The sequence below is a fragment of the Cyanistes caeruleus genome, chromosome 6 (genome assembly GCF_971803275.1).
Source record: "Cyanistes caeruleus chromosome 6, bCyaCae1.hap1.1, whole genome shotgun sequence".
Taxonomy (NCBI): Eukaryota; Metazoa; Chordata; class Aves; order Passeriformes; family Paridae; genus Cyanistes; species Cyanistes caeruleus.
Genome location: NC_141706.1, coordinates 5255991 through 5275289, shown reverse-complemented (window position 1 = coordinate 5275289; position 19299 = coordinate 5255991). Strand labels below are relative to the sequence as shown.

At 47.3% G+C, this 19299-nt stretch overlaps 1 protein-coding gene across 1 annotated transcript; it reads right to left on the bottom strand.

The window, feature by feature from the left end:
- Positions 1–271: 271 nt before the first annotated feature.
- On the bottom strand, positions 272–13573 carry LOC111944911 (mitotic checkpoint serine/threonine-protein kinase BUB1 beta-like). The gene is made up of 5 exons (XM_086893268.1): positions 13569–13573; positions 13170–13251; positions 8388–8482; positions 6637–6742; positions 272–6147 (listed from the first exon to the last, which is right to left on the bottom strand). Exons 1-5 carry the CDS (start codon positions 13571–13573, stop codon positions 5914–5916), a joined length of 522 nt encoding a protein of 173 aa, XP_086749394.1. The 3' UTR covers positions 272–5913.
- Between the last annotated feature and the right edge of the window lie 5726 nt (positions 13574–19299).

Genomic DNA, 19299 nt, shown 5'->3' with positions numbered 1-19299 from the left:
CACTGTCGACTTTTTACGAGCTACCAAGCCGCGGTTTCTTGAAGGCTCCTCGCCTTCCCTGAGCTCTCTGTATCCGTCTCTCTCTCTTTTTATTTTGGTTTTTGCCTTAGCCTAAATTTGGTTCGGATGTCGGAACGAACTGCGGAGACTCTCGACTCACCAGGCCGCCGAAATCAGCGGGGGTACCCGTCCTGGACAGCGAGATTCTCCCGCAGCTTCTCCGATCCGAGTCACGGCACCAATCTGTTATAAATGCAATGGCAAAATATGATTAATATAGACAGTGATTTACTATAAAACAATTCAACCACAAACGTGAGAAAAAAACCACAATAAAATAGATCAGCGCAGCGCTGGGTGGACAGGGGTCTATGCCCAGAGGTACAGATTTACCCAAATCCACGATCGAGGGGTTTCAGGTCTGGGTTTTTATAGGGATTTTGTGTCCTGAGGCCAAATTCCAAGCAGGCACCATTCACCAAAGGTCCTTGATTGTTGGGTGAATGGATTTCCTGGCATTGGAGAATAGAGTTAATAGATGTCCGGGCAGAGTCTCCTCATATGTAAAGAGATTCTTGATTTCATTTTGGTTCGGGCCATCAGGATGGAGTGGTGGGATCCGGGTTGGAGCTGATGAATATCTTGGCTGGGCTTTTCCCTTTGTCCAGTCTGATTGCTTTTTCAACAGTGGTTTGCCGGGTGGGGTGTTCAAGTCTGGCGATGGGCATCTCCTCCGAGCTCGTTCCTTTGTCAGCCTGATTGCTTCCCCAACAGTGGTTGGCCAGGTGGGATGTTCAGGTCCAGAGATGGGTATCTCCTCCAAGCTCGTTTCTTTGTTAGCTTGATGGCCCGTGTCCTGCTCATTCTTTTCGGTTGATGGGCGCCGGCTAGGATCTTTATCTGGGTTTCTGCTTGTATTGTTATCTCCTGAATGGGAATTCACGACTAGATCTGGGAAAAGACTTTCTGGCCACACTGTATTTTCCATTTTATATTCTCTCATGTTATTATAAGTACAGATATATTTATTTAGGTCTTTACGAATTTTTATTCATAACTATATTTATTACAATTGGAAGGGTGGCAATCTGCATTCCTTGCACAACAGAGTGAATTAATCTGATGAAGCAAGGAATCAAACATGGGAGGAAGATGATTCCGGAAATTGAACAAGATATAAAGGACACTAACTTTTTCCACCAAGCCCCTTGCCCAAATATTTGGTCCCACCAGGAGGCTTGCAGAATCGAATTCCATTTTTGAACTGGCACGTGTGCTACTTTCTTTATTTCGGCAGCTAGTCTTTTTATTGTTTCTCCATAATCATCTATTTCCATGCAACACTCGGACTCATTGTATTTACCGCACACTCCTCCTTCCTCGGCTAACAAATAATCGAGAGCTAATCTGTTTTGGTACACAAAAGTTCTCATTTGTGAATGTTGCTTCGCTAGGAGTTCTAGGGCCTCTGAGGTGTGGTTGGAAACTACTTCTACTACCGCTTGTAACCTGATAAGCCTGTTGAGAAGGTAAATGGGAGTCCTGTAACCCCAACTGCCATCATTTGCCCAAGTGGCAGGCTCATAATACTTAATGATCCTTTCAGCAGGCCATTCTTCTTCTTTCCATTTCTGACTGCCTCCTGCCATTGGTAGTTCCTGTTTTAATTCCCTCTTTTGTCTATTTAATGTTTCAAAGAGGGGAGCTCCCAGCAATTTACTTTCTGTTCTGGGTAAAGAAAAAGGGCCTAATTATTCCGAGTGTGCAGGAGCCCTTCCATTTCTTAGGTAGCTCACCATATGCTTTCTTGCCACATATCCAGTAAATACTGTCAGGAGCTTCCCAGCCTTTGTTTGTTCTTGTCAGATCATCCCAATATTCTTTTAGGCCTTCTAGTGCATGGAAGGGATTGGCCCCAGAGTTTTTGTACCAACATAGTTCAATTATTTCAACCCATTCACAGTGATTACCCCGGGTGCGACTCCAATAGCCCGTGGGTGGTTCAGGTTGCCAAGTTTTTGATTTAATGTCAGAATTCACTGTGAGTGTGTTTATACATGGGGTATAACCTACTAAGTCTGTGAATTCTTTTCCCTCTCTGCTAATGCAGATGGTACCAATTATCCTTTGGTCTTTCACCCATCCCTCGGGTCTTCGTGTCGTTTTTGACATTTTTGAGCCCTCCCATTTTAGGAGTTGCTCTGGGGTGAGTCCCTCTCCCTTCCAAGGCCACCTTTAAACCACCACAGATCCAACAGTTAGATAGACCTAATTCTGTGGCTATTTCTTGCATTAGGTCTATGAAAAGATTCTGGTTGGGGGCTGGTAATCCCCAGTTGCTGTATTGTCTTTCTAATTGCTCACAGTGCTCACTAAGAGAGTTAAGTCTCTCTTTTTCTAGTCTCTTTTTCCGAATTTCTACTTCTCGCCTCTTTAATTCTAGGGTTAGTTGCTTTATTTTGCTTTCAGGGTCCATCCCTTCCTCATATCTCTGGAGAAGCAGAACACTTGATCAAATTGTAAACATACTCGGTCATCATCACTTTTTAACAAATCAAGAATTATCGGTTCATTACTAAAGAAGGCTTTTTCTTCATGTTTTAAATTTTTACCTTCCCAATACAATTTTCCTCCTATGGTACACATTTTTAAGTTTGCTTTATTGTAACACAAAGGGTTGACTTTATAATATGCTAAAAAGGTGGATTGTCTTTTTCCTCCTATCTAGACAGTTTTGTAGCATTGGCTACAGATTGGAATTGGAGGAAGCATTCCCACTTCTCTCTTATACCTGAAGTGGGTAGCTTTGGTTTTTCTTCTCATAGGAGTCTTAGACTGCCCGTCCTTAAAACCTGCCCCTGAGTGGTAACACCAGACCTCCCCCCTTTAGTTCACAGAGATTATACTGAGTGCCGTTAGACAAACAAAACCCCTTTTGTCGTTCTGGAGGACAGTCAATTATTCGTCCGGTATCTGTGGCAGTCTGACACTGCTCACACATCCCCAGGAGACGCTCCCCCAGAGGTACCTCGGGGCTCATTCCCTCGGCCAAGCACATGGCTAGACTCAGGACAATCAGGATTCCCCACTGTTGTATCCCTCTGCCTTACCCTTCGCCCGTATAAAAATATACGGCGGGGATTACCATCTTCTTGGCAGCAAGGATATTCTTCAGGGGCCCTTGTAGTCCTTATGGCGTACCTTCTCTTGAAAGTAGCCCACCGAGACGACTTGATTGTGTCTGTCCTGCACGGTACCTTAACTGTCTTTCGGCACTTGATTTTCAAAGCTTCTGCCTTGGAGTCTAGTTTATCTCTTATCCCTTTTTGAAAAAGCAGATACCACTTAGGAGAGTCAAGTTTTAAAAACCCCACCCAGGTGGCAAGTATTAAGAGACGGCTAGTCTCCTCCTGTTCTTTTTCTAGACACTTGGTACACAATCCCTTAGGCTTGTACCCTCCCCAACAGTGGGTTACCCAAATCTGTTTACAATAAGCGCACTTAAAATGTATAAATGGAAAACAATCACATTCAGGGTTGATACAACTTATCTGGTTATCACTGGTCATTTGTGATGACGCCGAGGTTTAATTTTCAGCTCTCCCGGAGGGGTGGTGACTTTCCACTCGGAGGTGTCGTAATCCTGTACTTTTTTTACTCGAGATGAGTGTGTCCAGCCCCTTTCTGCGGTCCGGACAGCTGTGTCTGTGGTCAGGAGAACGAGGAACGGTCCTTCCCAATGGGGGGTGAGGGGAAGCTCCTTCTAAGTTTTGACGAGGACTTTATCCCCAGGCTGTATCTGGTGTATAGCGAATCCTAGAGTGGCGCTTTGGGGAATTAGTCCTTGTTTTCGCAGGTCCTGTAAATTTTTGTTGATAGCAATGAGATAAGGTTGTATTTGCACATCCTCCACTTGAGGGTGTCCCACCGGCATTCCATGTTTGTATGGCATCCCATACAACATTTCAAAAGGGGACAGACCCGTTTCAGACTTAGGCATCGTTCTTATATTTAGCAGAGCAAGGGGAAGACACTTAATCCACGACATTTTTGTTTCTATCATGAGTTTAGACAATTGGGATTTAAGTGTTTAGTTCATTCTTTCCACCTGTCCTGAACTTTGAGGATGCCAAGGGGTGTGGTATTGCCATCTAATACCCAGAGCCTCTGAAATTTGTTTTATAATTTTTGAAGTGAAATGAGTCCTTGATCCGAATCAATACAATCTACTATCCCATACCTAGGGATGATTTCTTCTAATAAAATTTTAGACACTGTTTGGGCTGTGGCCCTTGCTCTAGGAAAGGCTTCCACCCAGTGCGTTAGTTTGTCAACTATTACTAATAAAAATTTATGTCTACCAATTTTTGGTAATTCAGTGAAATCTACCTGGATCCTTTCAAATGGTCTGTACAAGAGAGGACGCCCTCCCCAGACAGTTTGTTTGAACCTGGATCGATTCACCTTTTGGCAAACCACACATCCCTGTACCTCTTGTTAAGCAATTTCAAAGATCCCCTTGCACCTGAAAAATTTCAAGAATTGATCGGCCAGTGCCCGAGTTCCCCAATGGGTCTGTTTGTGTAGTCTTTGTAATACCTTCCTTGCCACTCCCTTCGGAATTAGTTCCCTCCCATCAGGTAACCACCATTTTCCCTGTTTCATGACTCCCCCTATCTTCTTGAATTCTTCAATCTCCCTCTCTGAAGGGAGCACAGGGATTTCAGGCGATTCCTCCGGAGTTACCTCGGGAATACTTACGGTGAGCAGAGCTGCTTGTTTTGCCTCTTTATCGGCTAGGTTGTTACCTCGGGTTTGAAACTGCAACCCCGTCTGGTGTCCTTTTACATGGACAACTGATATTTCTTCCGGCTCTCGGACAGCCTCTAGAATCTGTCGGATTATTTCCCCATGGATTAGGTCTTTTCCCTTAGTATTTATCAATCCTCTTTCTTCCCAAATCTTCCCAAAAGTATGTACCACACTGAAGGCATACCGTGAGACTGTGTAGTCTGCGCGTTCCCGGAACCTCTCCCTTTGGGTGAACCAAAACCCTTTCCCAAGATTTCCCCCCAAAAACCACTCTTACCCAATTTTGGGTTAACAGGAGTTGGGAATGACTCTTATGCGTTCCCCACTGGAACTTTCCCTTTAGAACTACGAGGTGAGCTGTGCTTCTTTCTCAAAAAGTCCCCCTCCTCTCCTGACAACTTTCCATTCGGGGTTTTTTGACAGGATTTTTTTGGGAATTTTCCACACGCTTCCCGCATGGCCGACCATTTTCCTCGCAGGAAGACAGAACTGCAGCCTTGGTGTCCACACTCACTTCATGATAAAATCACGTCTCATTCACGCTCAATTGCCCTGCTCAACCAGGCAATACTTACGGTGCCTTTTTCTTGCGTGGGTTCTTTGTGCACTCAGATTTTAAGAGCAAATTTTTGCCACGGTTTGGAAGATGTCCTTTTGGTCTTCTAGAGTTCTCGGAGAGCTCCTGAGCTAGCTCGTGACCTCTCTGGACTGTGGTTGTTCGCTGGCTGAACTTGGAGGAATCAGGGCAATAGAGATTGATTCAGAGTTCACCCAGTGCCGATCCCAGGCTCGACGCTTCAACCTTAACTGTGATGTGGTTGTTTCCATAACTAAAATTAACAAATTGTTCAATAAAATTATTATTGATAAATTTGGTTGCATTTCATTTATAACAATTACCCAATACCTCCCTGGTCATTGATAAAAAAATCTATAAATACTGGAGTCAGGAAAATAAAAGCTCTTTTTTTTCTATGACACCACTGAGACCTGTTTGTATGAATCAGTCCATGTCCTCTAGTGACACACTGCTACTCTCCAAGGGGCTCCATCTCTGCACTTTCCAAGATTCATGTATACTCCTGCACACACTGGTGTCTCCTAAGTCAGAGGTGCACTCCTGGATTCTGGACTATCTTCTTCCTTCAGTTCACTCTGAGAGAAAGCAGGAGCTGGGACCCTCTGAGCCACCACCCCGTGGAAGGGTGTTGAGGCCAGGTGGGCAGCCCTGTTAAAGTCACACGTGTCCTCTGGGTTGGCACAAAGGGTCTTGTTCTTGTAGGAGCCTGTCACAATTGCATCCTCAGCCAAACGTTCAATTCCATTCAGCTCATTCTGAAAAAAACCCAAAAAACATAGTGAAAGCCTGCAGATTTTATGACAAATTTTTCTTCAGTTAAAAGCTGAATATTTCCCTTCCCTCTCTTCCCCTTCACCTACATCCAACATGAACAGGACATTCAGTCTCCATGAAGTCTATTTATCATAGAATCCCAGAACAGTCTGGGATGGAAGGGACCTCAAAGACCATCACCCTCCACCCCCTCACCATGGGCAAGGACACCTTCCACATGTTGCTCCAAGCCCCATCCAGCCTGGCCTGGAACACTTCCTGGGACAAGGCAGCCACAGCCACAAGATGATATTTCCAGTATAATCTCATCATCACCCCTGTTCCATTACTGCCATGCCAGGCAGCACTTTGGAAGCCTTGCTTTTACACGTGATGCCACTCCAGCCAAGCTGACTCAGTGTGACAGCAGCACAGGCTGCCCTGGTGCCTCCTGGGCAGGAAATCTGCCATGGGCTGAACTGTTTCCTTACACAGGCTGCTGCTGCTGCTGCGCTTTCCTTGGCACTCAGAGAATCCACAGGCTTAAGAACAGCGAGAGGGGGACGGGCACTTATCTGGCTACGATCTGCTGAACAACTAAGAAGTTACAGTCAGTTACATTTTTATTGGAGCAGCTTCCTAACTCCAACAAATTCTTCCCAAGAGTTTAAGTCTATGGATCATCTCAGTCAACCAGTTTCTACTACAGAACTAACAGGAAGCCACAGATACAGCTCTCCAGAATGAGGGAAGGTTATAGAGCAGTTTAAATACTTCTAGGCTGAAGATGAAGAACAGAAGAGCATTTCCTCATCATGGCCTATGAGTAATTAAATAAAAAATACCAATATAAACAAAACAAAACACAACACACACCCCCACACATCCCTGCAAGAAACAGTTATTTCAGCTGCTACAGCAGGGGCTTTGGTGCTTCCGTTTTCCTTCCCTCTGAAATCATCTAGGCCTTGAATAATTCTACCTTATGTTCTGATTTGTCAAAGTAGAGGATTCATCAAATATAGAGAAAAATGGAGCAGCAGCTGGTAGGGGAAACAGACCTACATCTGTAAAGAAAAACCAAGAGGTTCTATCATATCCACAGTTCTTCCAAAACAGCCTATACAGCATTACTTAAAAGAGTTAATACCCAGTCTTAAAAGTCCTGTTCCTAGCAGGTGGCCAGCAAGCCAGGAGGAAATGGATTCAAAGACAGAAAAAAATGAAAAAACTACTTTTAAGATTTCAACTACATAACCTAAACCTACATAAGAAGACTCTGCCTAAGTTGCTCAGAGCTAACTTAGCCTGGTGTTCAGTTCTACCCACACCTTCCCTCTCCCTGCTCTGCAAAGCTGCTGCCTTTGGAGTAACAAATCTTCATTCAAGACATACCAAGAGATTTACCAGTGTGGCATCAGTGACTTTCAGGAGAAAGAAACAATCTTACAGTTTAAACAGGAATGCAGTTTCTACACATTCATCAGCTAAACAATAGCACAGCCAAGGTCAGAGCCATTCTGCAGCCCAAGTGCAATCCCTGCTGCTCACCACCCCTCAGCATTCCTTGATTCCATGCAATTCAACCTGTGGGAACTGTCTGCAGTTCCCAACAGCCTCTTCCACTCCTCTCTCACAAGGAGCCTGTCTATTCCCTGGCCATCTTTAGCCACAGAAAGGCAGAGCAACCTTGCAAAAGAATGTGTTTTCCTCTGCTCTAACTAAACCACCCCATCTCCTGGGATTTATCAGCATTTCAGGGAGCACTGTACAAGCAGCACACTCACTCCTCCATGACCTAAGCAACACTGTTGGCATGGCAACTCTGATAGCTTATTTCAGAATAAAACTCCAGATATGCTGAGCACAGAGTTCCCAAGACAGAAAAAATCAGCCACAAGTATGCCTCAATTTGGAGCTGCTTCACAGCAAACAGCACCCTAAGACAGGTAGCTTGTGGTTTTGTGTAAACACACTGAGTTAAGCCATTAAACTCATTAGCATATATAAATATGATATAGGCTTCCACATCATGAGCAGCATTGAACACTTCCCATGTCCTTATGCAACCTCTGCTGAAGCCTCTGTCATCAAGCTGCAGCACTAATTGCTTCCAGGCTGACAGATTTTTAAATTCTTCTAGCTTAGGAGAAGCTTAAGTACTTGGCAAAACAAGTCCCAATTTTAGGAAGCAGCTTTGAGAATTCCAAATGCAATCTCCCGTCTCAGACTCAAAACTCACATTATTTGTGGCTGAGCTGACTCGTCCACATAGGGGGTGAAACTGGGTAGGGGGTGAGCCACTTCCAAGCCAGAGCTCACAGTGCTGCGAGGACGCTGCGGAAGGAAAGGCAACATTAACAACTTCAGGATTCATTCCAGTCCCCACACCCCTCTGCACTCTGCCTCTCCCTTTTCCTCATCTTCTGCTCAGTTGCAGGTTTTCTTCTACAGAAAATTAAACTTGATGGAGACTTTGCCAGGATGAATTCCCTTCTGACACAGCCACAGCCCAGCACCTGAACACTGGCACCCAAAAGGCAAGGAACACTCCTCCTCCTGCGTGTCCTCACCAGCCCCGGTTCCTGTTATCCTGAGCCAATGTTTTATACATATTGAGGGTTATATACACACATTATCCTGCTCAGGCTGGGTATTCCAGCTGCTTCTTATTTTCCACAGATGCCACAGCTCTTATTTGACAGCCAAGGCAGTCCTAAGTCCATGATAATATTCATTCTCCAGTCCACCAACAACCACCAGACACAGAGTTTGTTTTTTTTTCAATTTTTCCATCAGAGGCTATCTCAGCACCATACAAATCCCTTAACAGCTTGTGAGGTCTGATGGCAATTGAGAGACAGGACTCTGTATGGTCCAAGCAAGAAGCATATTTATAGTTTCTACAGCTCAGTTTATATACTCCTACAACTTTGGGTAAAATTTTCCACTGCCAAAGTGATAACCACAATATTTATGTTTCTTAGCAACATAGGTTAACCAGTCTTGTGTGATTTTCTTTAGACAAAGCATAACATTCTTTCTGCTTGCTCCTTTACATTTCTGTTTGCTGTTCAAAGGGCTTCTGGACCACCAGGTGCAAGATGTTCATATCAACTGTACACTCATTTCTGCTCTACTGTTCAGCTGTCCCTCCACGGAGGTCCATAAGTGAAGAGAAGAGGTGGAATTCAGTCTGACAACACACTACTCGCATCTCACTATTTCAATTCCCTGAGATGGTTCGGCACAAAAAAGTTATATGGTGGGAACTAGCAGCGATTGAATTGATTCACTTGTTTCCATGCCAGAAGTTGATTTACTGATTGACTGTAGAGCTTAACATTTATACTTTTCAGCTGTAGCTAAAAATAGCTCATGGGCTGAAGCAATATTCATTGTAACAACCATATCAATGTTTCTCAACAATATTGCTTCACTATAAGCCATCAGGCCTGTACAGATACATACGGGTCTTACATGAACGAAGCCTACCAAGAAAAGCAGCCCAAACACACACATTTACACACTACTAACGGGGGCTTCCCTCTTCAGGGTACCACTGGCACGGGCCTTGCTGCCTGCCAAGGACTGAAGCCCAGCAGAGTTACAGCATCCACTCCTGACATGAGTTTAGCAGTGCTCTCACTTCTGCCCTCCAGCGGGGAGATTCTCCCAGGGAATACCTCACAAACTCACTCCTCTTGTCCATCATTTCCCAAACTGCTTCCTGAGACACCTTGAAACCAATAAGACAAACCCCTTCTTCCCTGTACAGGTTTTAGTAGCTCAGAGCAATCACCAAAGGTTATTCTTGAACTGCCCTTCAGTGGAATGGAATTAAACATCCTCAAATCTTCTGCCACAAACAGGATATTTTATTTCATTCAATCTAAGAAATTTCATTAAGAGGACAGCAGAGACTACTCTAAGGGCAGACATGAAAAGAAATATGGAAGCATTTGAGGACGAGAATTAATGTTTTAAGCAGCACAAAGAGACCGGTAAAAGAAATTTTATACTAATGATTCCTCATCGCTCTTCTCAGCTATATTAAACCTGTGCTTTACTGAACTTGTCCATTCATTTAACCAAACTGCTTTTTACCTGAAAAGAACGTTCCTGGAGCTTCCATAAATTTTAGCCTGGCTGCATCCCTCCCTCATTCCAGATTTCATTACCAAGCTTCACTTATAACAACATCCATACTGAGAAGATGAAATTATTTTCATCATCTTGATACCTAAAGTTTTCAGCTTTTATGTATTCTTCATTATTTGTAGATCTGTAGACTGTTAAAAGCCTCCGTGTAACTCCCAGTACTTTCTCACTTTTCTTTCCCACAGTGAACAGGCACTTATTGACACATTCCTCAAGTTTTGTTTTGTCTTGCCTGTTACTTCTCCAGGGACATTTTATTCTGCACCATGTCATCACTGGCACAATAAAGGTAGGGGAGGAGGGCAGAAGCCAGGCAGGAGATTACCTAACCCTAACCAACTGCTCCTCTCATTGGACAATATTGGCCAGATACTCAAACTGCCCAATCCTATCAATTCTAAACATCGAATTCTGAGTGCTCTTTTTTCCCATTTTGGGTACCTCAAGGCTTTCAAGACTTTGCTTTTAACATTATCATTCTAACATGGTCTGGAACAGTTGGTGTTCTGTTTCCAGGCATCAATCTCGTGACTTTCTATTCTTCTTTTCTCAGCTACAAGGAACATGGCAACACTGGGGGTTATCTGAGCACCTGTGAAACAAACCTGATCTCACAGGATTGATTCCCTTCAGACAGTGTCTTGCATCACTTCTCTAGAACAGCCCTAAACACCTGTAGCACAGCTGCTGCTTTTGATGCTTAGTTTAAGCCATTGGAAGCTACTTTCTGTCATCCTGTTGCCAGGATAAATATTCCATTGATACAACACTTGAATTCTTTTGATCTGCACTCTTCTGTTTCCTCACAAGCACTTCAAAACAAGACTTGCAGAATGCTGTACATGCCTTCTTTGCACAAGACAGACAACAAGGTCTTCCTTCAGGTTGTATTTTCCAATGTAATTCAACTCTTACACTTCTTTCTTACAGATTTAACTAAGGCCTGGCTTCTCTCCCCTTCCCTGGCTAACATTTTCCCTCTTACATTGCTCTTCTGCCCTCCAAACACTTCAGCAGGCCACCTCTGCCAATTCCTCTGCTTAGCAAGAACTTTCATTTCTTGATTTTAAAACTCCACAGAGATTTTAAACCTTATTCTAGCAATATCAGCTTGCTGAACTTGAACAGAGTACACATGGCCAGGGACTCATTAGAAGGAGAGTGATCGTTCACAAGGGCATGCAGTGACAGGACAAGGGGGAATGGCCTTAAGCTGAATGGGGGGTGGCTTTGGATAAGATACTGGGAAGAAATTCTTCCCAGGGACAGTGATGAGTGCCTGGCACAGGTTGCTCACAGAAGCAGTGGCTACCCCAGCCCTGCAAGTGTCCAAGACCAGGTTGGATGGGGCTTGGACCAACCTGGGCTAGTGGAAGGTGAAACTGGATCATCAACCCAAACAATTTCATGATTCTATCATTAAATCTGTATTTGCAACTGGCACAAACCACCAGCTTACACACAACTTCCTCTCTTTTCCCCATCCATTTTGAGCGTCCTTACCCTGCAAAAGATCTAAGGTCTTGCACTGAGTTCGTTCTGCAGGCTGGACATCACCTGCCCCTGCCTGAGGGGCTGCACATTCTCCTTGCTCAGCTCCCACTCGTGGCTGTCCTCCTGGGACATGACCACCTCTCCTTTAATCCTGCATTCACAAGAAACCGACACCTGTAAGGCTGGGTACTGACCTGAAACCTGACAGAGACGGCTTTCCTCAGCCCATTCACCCCGAATTTCCTGTGCAGCCAAAACACACCGCTTAGATACCAAACTTTTAGAGGGATTTCAGCTCTTAATTCCCCATTATGGGAAATCCCCATTAAGAAAAAAGAGCCAATCTTGACAATGAAGAAACGCACGCAGGCAATCTTGGCAGCAAAAGCCACTAAGATTAACCCGTCTCCCTCCCCAGTGATTGCTCCTTTCGCTCCCCCGAGACCCCCCCACCCTCCTCACGGGGGTTGCGCTCCGGCCACGGGGAGCCTCAGCCAGCCTTAGTCAGGATCCTCTGATCCTTCACCAGTCAGGCGAGGGGCTGCAGCAGAAGGGGGAAACAGCCGAGCCTCGACCCCTGCCCGGCAGGGACCCCCGCTGGCACAGAGGGGAGGCGAGGCTGTTGGTTTCCCGGGACGCACCGCCCCACGCCGGGACCGGGCACCCCGCGCTGTCCGGGCAGCCCCAGCGCCGTGCCAGGCAGAAAAAATACGGCTCAGAACGCCACAGCCACCCGCGCTATGTACCTCATCCCCTAAAGCCCCTCAAGGATCCCACACAGCCGCAGCCCCTCCGCCCTACAAGGCTCACCTCCCTTTCGCGGATCCCCCCACAGCCCCTCAGCCGCACGTACCTCACACCTTACAGCCCCTCAGGCCGCCTCTGTTCTCAGCCTCTCCCAGACCCCACACACCTCACAAACTACAGCCCCTCACGGATCTCCGAGCGCCCCTCAGCCCCGTGCACCCCACAGCCCTCAGCCACCCGCCCCTTACGAGTCCCGCAGCCTTCAGAGGCCCGCGCACCTCACAACTTAGAGCCCCTCCACCCCACAGGGATGTCACAGACCCCCACACCTCACGGCTCCCCAAGCGCTCCTCACGGGTACCGCCGCCACCTGTTCCGAGTACCTCGAAGCCCCCCAAGGACTCCCCCTGATCCACGAGGACCCTTCATGGCCCACAGCCCCTTAGCCCCCGCAGGGGCGGACCCCTCACGGGCCCCACAAACCTCAGCCCCGCGCACCTCACAGCCCCTGAGACCGCCTCAGTCCTCCACGGACCCCACAGCTCCTTAGGCCGCCTTAGCTCAGAGTCCCGCAAGCTCCGCGAACTCTTCGCAGACTCGCCCCTTACCCGACCAGACGTACCGCACACAATTCCCGGTCGGGGGAGCCACTCCCACCGACACACCAACTGCCCGCCAGCAGAAGGACTGGGAATTGCCGCCGCCTTAGTATTCAAGCAGCTCCCGCCTCCCCATTGGCCACGCCCCGAGCTCCGCCCCACCCCGCCTGAATGGCGCCGTCCTGCGTCGCCCCGGGGCATCACGGGAAATGTAGTTTTCGCTTCACCAAAGGCAGCCGGCGGGGAAAAATAAATAATTTCATAAACAATGCGTTCGCAGTTAATCTCATCTGAAAGGCATGCTCCTATTCCTGCTTGCGTGTATTCCTGCCCTTTCCCTCTGCTAACTGCTGTCACTCGCTGATTCTCTACGTTATTTTTCTGTTCTAAATTAATCCTCTTTTTTTTCCTGAGGCGCTCACTTCATGCAACTGGCGATGAGTTCTGCTTAGGTGTCACTAAAAAACTCACTTTTTGGGTGTCCCTGAAAAATGCATAGTTTGCCACTCCCAAAAGTGGCTCCCAGAAGTGTATGGTTGTGTTAATATGATGCTCAGGCCCGTTAATCACCTTCTCTCCTACAGGATTCAAAGAAAAAACTAATTAGTCTGACAGGCTGCAGTAACTTACAGGACCCTGTAAGCGTCCAACACCAGGTTGGACGGGTCTTGGAGCAACCTGGGATAGAGGAAGCTGTGGTTGTTATTGGTAGGGGCTGGAATGGGATGGACTTTAAGGTCCCTTCCCGCCCAGAAAATTCCAGGATTTTATGAATATCTCATCACTGCTTCACCACTGCCGGAGCACGATCGTGCAGTGAGACCAGTTTTTTCTTATTGACAGGGCAGAGGGAAGAGCTCAGCAATGACAGCCCGGGCAGAGGGTGAAGCCCTGAACAGCGCCACACGCTTACAGCCTGTCCTGCAGCACCCCCTCGTGCTCCTGTGGGGAACTGCATCGAGCCGGGACCGGCGGTTCGCCCCTCTCAAAGCTGAGATCTTCATAAAATCCAGCATCTACAGGGTCTCAGGAGTGCAGATGTCTTGCTCCCCTCTGCATTCAGGATCTGCAAAAACTGACGTATGAGGCAGCTGCAAAACAAAAATTACCATGGACTTGGACAGGAATATCCTGTCAGGAACATAGATCAGCTGCCTTCTGTTATTGGAAATGTGATGAATAACAGCGATATTTGACATAAAGAAAACTGAATGAGGAAATAGCATTTTTTTTCCACAACTACCCTTAACTCACAGACTCTGAAGGCCTTTCTGATGGCTGTGACTAATGAAGCTTTTGTATGCGCAGAAGAGACCAACTGCGACCATGGTGTTGATGGGTGGTTCTTTCTGTGTTACGTGGGCAAGAAACTCTTGACACACCCCGGATCGGGGACAGCGAGCGGGGCGGTGCCGGACGGGGCTCGGTCGAGCTGTGAGGGGCTCTGATGCGGCTGCACGTGTGTGTGTGTGTGCGTGTCTCTGTGTGTGCGATGGACAGTGACAAACACCGGTGCCAAGGGGTCGGAGGTGGCCGCAAATCAAAGTCGGCAATGCCTAGGAGGGCGACCCGGGCCGGCGGTGGCCCGGACCCGGCTGCTGCCAGCACACAAGATGGCGGGTTTGGGCAGAACTCACGTGATACCACACCTAAGATGGCGGCTCTCACCGGAAGTGATTCCTGCCAGAACACAAGCTAGCGGCCTTGGGTTGAAGTCACGTGATACCACATCAAATATGGCGGGCTAACCGAAATGGCTTCTGCCAAAACGCAAGATGGAGGAGTTTGGGCGGAACTCACATCGCCACACCTAACATGGCGGCTTATACTTACCGTGCCCTTTCCAATATGGCGGCACTGCGCGCATGCGCTTTCGGTAGGGAAAAAGTAGCGCCGGGAAAAGAGCCTATCCCGAGAAACGCGTCCCTGGAACTCTGAGTTAATGTTAAGTAAGTCTTGCCAAATTATTTTTATGAGGTTAAATTTAGTGAATCTGTACCAATAAACAGAAGCTCTGAAGCACAAGAAGCTGTGCTGCAGAACACATGCTGTGGCCATGCTGTGCCCCTGCCAGGACCTCTTCAGGTGTTCCTGTGGACCATCGGGTCCAGCTGCTGCCCCAGCACTGCCAGGGCCACCCCTGTCCCTCATCCCCAAGTGCAACATCAGGAGCCACCCATCAAGTGACAAGAATTGGGGCTGGGGGTTCCCAGAGGAGCTCCAGTGCCCCTTCCCTTCTCCCTGGCCTTCTCAGGGAGGATGGCTGCTCTGGAAAGTGCAGTGTGCAGGGGGAGCAGACCAAAGCCAGGCCTGGGACCATTTCCCAGCACTTCAGGGAATTTGTGCCCAGAGCACCTTGAACTCCTGTGCGCTCAGCACCTTTTCGTTGGGTTTTTATGCACTTGGAAACGGATTTCAGGATCTACCTGTGAATTCAGTGAATTGTCCTGGCCAGAGACCTTTTTGCTGACCTAAAAGTAGCTTTTAGACCTCAGACCCACAGGCTTGCAGTGTTTTCCAGTGGCAGTGGGAAACACGATGGAAAGATCCTGTTCAGTGATGCAGCTGCCCACAAGGGCCGAGTCAGCTGGGACAGCCCTTGCTGTCATGTGTTCTCCTCTCTCTTGGCTTTCCCATCTGGGATTGACTGAGGCTGCACAGTGCAATCCAGAGCATCTCCAGGCTGCTGGTGCTTGAGGCTGTGGTGCATGGTGCTCAGACAACATTCCAGCACATCTGCTCTGGGGTTGGATGTACATTTCCACAGGCACTCAGACTGGGAAAAGGTCAAGAATGTGGTGGGAAGGGCTTTCTCCCAGGCATGGACACACTCAAGGCAGGGATGATTTTTAAATTTGTTGTCTTTTGCTTCCCAGCCTAGGGCTAAGTTGGTGTTCCCTGAACTGGATGTGGAATGAGGAAGTTACTGTTGGGAGAGTGGGAGAAAGGGACACACTTGGCTGGTGTACCCCAGAGGGGCAGAGAAGTCTGACAGTGCCAATAAGAGTTTGTAGGTATTTAAGGAGCCCAGTGGTGCCAATATGTCTAAGGTGCCAGTGGTTCAGGGCAGAGGGGAGCAGGGGCTGATGGACACTGGCACTGGATGTTCAGTCATGGCTGGGAAGGAACAGCTGGACCTCCCCCAAGGCAGTGCTGGCTGTGAATTTGGGTCCTGTCTGGCCACAGAAAGGTGTGGCAGCTGGAGACTGGGCAGGTTTAAGGGCTGTGCTGTCATAGCCTCTTTAGTTCTTGTCCCTGTTTGTTCCTTCCTTGGAAAAGCATCCCTGGCTGGTCATTTCCTGAAAATGGCAGAGCCTGGCCCTGAGGTTCCTCAGCATTGGTGTGACCCACTGTCCTTGTCACCTGCCCTTGGCACAGTCACTGCCTTTGCTATTCCCTGTGGAAGGTAGGATCTGCCCAGAGCCAGGAGCACCCAGCAGGATACAGCCCCTCTTTTCCAGGAGGTGAGAGGTGGGGGGGGCAGGAGATGGAAGGAATGTTTTCCAGGCAGAGGGACTGAGGTCACTGGGAGAATTCCAGCTCCCAGCAGCTCTGCTAGTGCCAGGGAGACTCCCTGGGGCTGAGAAGAGAACAGGGCAGCACTGGGAACTCTGGGGCTGTGAACAGCTCCAGTGGACAAAGGAATGGCAAAACAATATGAAGAGTTTGAAGGAGAAAAACTAACCTGAAATTTGGCTTTTGGTGTTACTGTGTGTAGTCTGTCACCTCCAGGCATGAAACTGGACTTTGAACATGTCCATGGTGAGTTGTGTGTTCTGTTCATGGGAACACTGACCAGGTAAAGTGGGATGTAAAGGCTTGTGGCAGACCAGAAGGTGCCTTGACCCAGCAGGATCATGGTGAGTGTTGCCCTGGAAAACTCCAAAAGTAATCAAAATATGAACTCATGAAACTCGGGTTTTTAAAACTTTATTCAAGATAAAAAAAGATGGAGATGACCTTGGTAGAAAAGCACCTCTGAAGCAAAGCAGAATTAAAATACCTGTAACCAGAAAACCCAGGAGAAATGGCTGCTGGCTCCTGGAGTCCTGGTCTTTTTAGGCAGTTTTTATATTAGACTGAAAGGCAGTTTTTCCTTCTGGGAATGGACCTGCATCTCCCTGGAAGGGGAAAATGTGGGAAGAGTACAAGTGGGAAGACAGCTGTTGACATCAGCCCTTGGATTCTATTTGCTCCCAGCGGGTCTGTGCTGCTTGAGGTCCAAAGGAAATCAGTCCCGGAGTACCTGTGTGTTCACAGCCTGGATCTGGCCCAGTTTTCAGAGTTGCCGTGATTGAGGAACAGAAACAAGGAAAACAGGCTCTGTTTCTTTGCTCTCTCCATCTCTCTTCTCACTTCCCTGATGTGTTCCATGTGCAAGGGCCCTGAGCAGCATTCCTGGACAGCTGCCACCCCCTTCTTTACAAATAAAGGGCAAAGAACATCCTGGTGCAGAGGGGTCTTTAGGAAGTGCCAATCCCTGACTGTGTCTCCCTGTGCTTCTCCTGCCTGTTACCACCTGCACTGGAGAGACTTCCATGGCATGGGGTTATTCTAGGAAAGTGACCTTATTTAATTTGTCCAAAATTTATGTTCATAGAGGCTCAATTTCTGACAGAAAACACCATTTAAATTTTGCCTTTCCCATGTTGTTTCCAGCTGCTGCCAGGGGAAAAGATCTTGTGGCAAGGGGCAGCACCTGAGCAGGTGAAGTAGCATGTGGGGTCCCAGGGGAAACATACAACTTTCCTCTTATCAGTCCTTCCCCAGTGCCCCCAGAAAAAAGGGGGGATTTTTAGGAGAAAAGGCATTTAAACTGAGGGGAAAAACTTCCTTTCCCATAATCGTCTGTGTTTAAATTGAGCAGGAATCCCCTGTGATTTTAAGGGTATCAACTGAAGGAAACCCTGCCTTTTCCATGCTCTTAGGGGTATCACTTGACAGGGAATCCCCATTTTCCATTATTTTCCAGTTTAAATGGAAGGGGAAAGCCTTAACAACACTATATTATGTGTGTGAATTTAAAGTAACTCACCCATTTTCATCATCCTGAGGTTTGAATTGAGGGGAAAGACATGTTGTCCCTCCTTTTTAAGGCTTTGAATTGAAGGAAAAATCACCCTTTTTCTATCATTTGAGAGACTTGAAGTAAGGAAAATCCCTCTTTTTCCAATATTTTAGGGGATTCAGAGGGGAGAGCCCACTTATTACCACGGTATTGGTTTAAGAAGAGGCAAATATGCCCAGTTCCCTCATTTTAAGTTCAGTGGAAGGAAGCCTCCCTTTTTTCAGCCTTTTAAGGGTTTAAATCTGGACTTCAGGATGCTTTTACTTGTGCCCCTGCCCCTGATCTCTCACAAGGGAGTGAGCTCAGCACATACATAACCCTAAGGCTGCCTAAGTATCCCTTATATTTCTTATTTTTATTTACAATGTATATAGCACTAATTAGAGGTCCCAAGGGGCATTACATCATTTATACTGTTAACATTCCTCTCCATGATACTTAGTCACTGCTACTTAGTAATTACTAATAAATAGGACTTCAAGTTAACAACAAATTACTCAACTTACCTATCTACTCTGCCAAAACAAGCTTTTTTTTTGCCCCCTGCCTGGTCTAGTGGTCAATGCAGTTGTAGTATAAAAAAAAAAAAAAAAAAAAAAAAGCATCTATAGAGCCCTTTACTCACCTTGAAGTGAGAGGAGCCAAACAGCTACAGCTCTTCTCAGAGCTTTTATCCCTTATGGTAATTATCTCCTCCCTTTTCGTGAGCATCATGCGAACAAGAGGCGGGTCCTGTCAGGGGCATATTAACCCCAGCCCTTATTACATCTCTGGGCTTGACTGGCGAAAGGGCTCTCATTTTAATGAAGAGCCTCTTTCAGGTTATATCAGCGTTTTCTCAGGGAGCATTTAAGTTCACAATTTTGTGTTGAGTGTTCAGGGGTGGTAAATTGTTTTTGTAATTTCCTCCTTGGCCGGGCGCGCCCACTCTCCGTGAAGGGGGGCGGGAGAGGGGGCTAAGGAGAAGGTGCGGTGACAGGATCCCCTCGCGCCGCCTCTCACCGTTGGAAGTCCCCGGTGTCGGCCACCACCGTGGTGTGGTGCTTGAGCTGGTCCAGCGCCGACTCCATCTTCTGCCGCTTCAC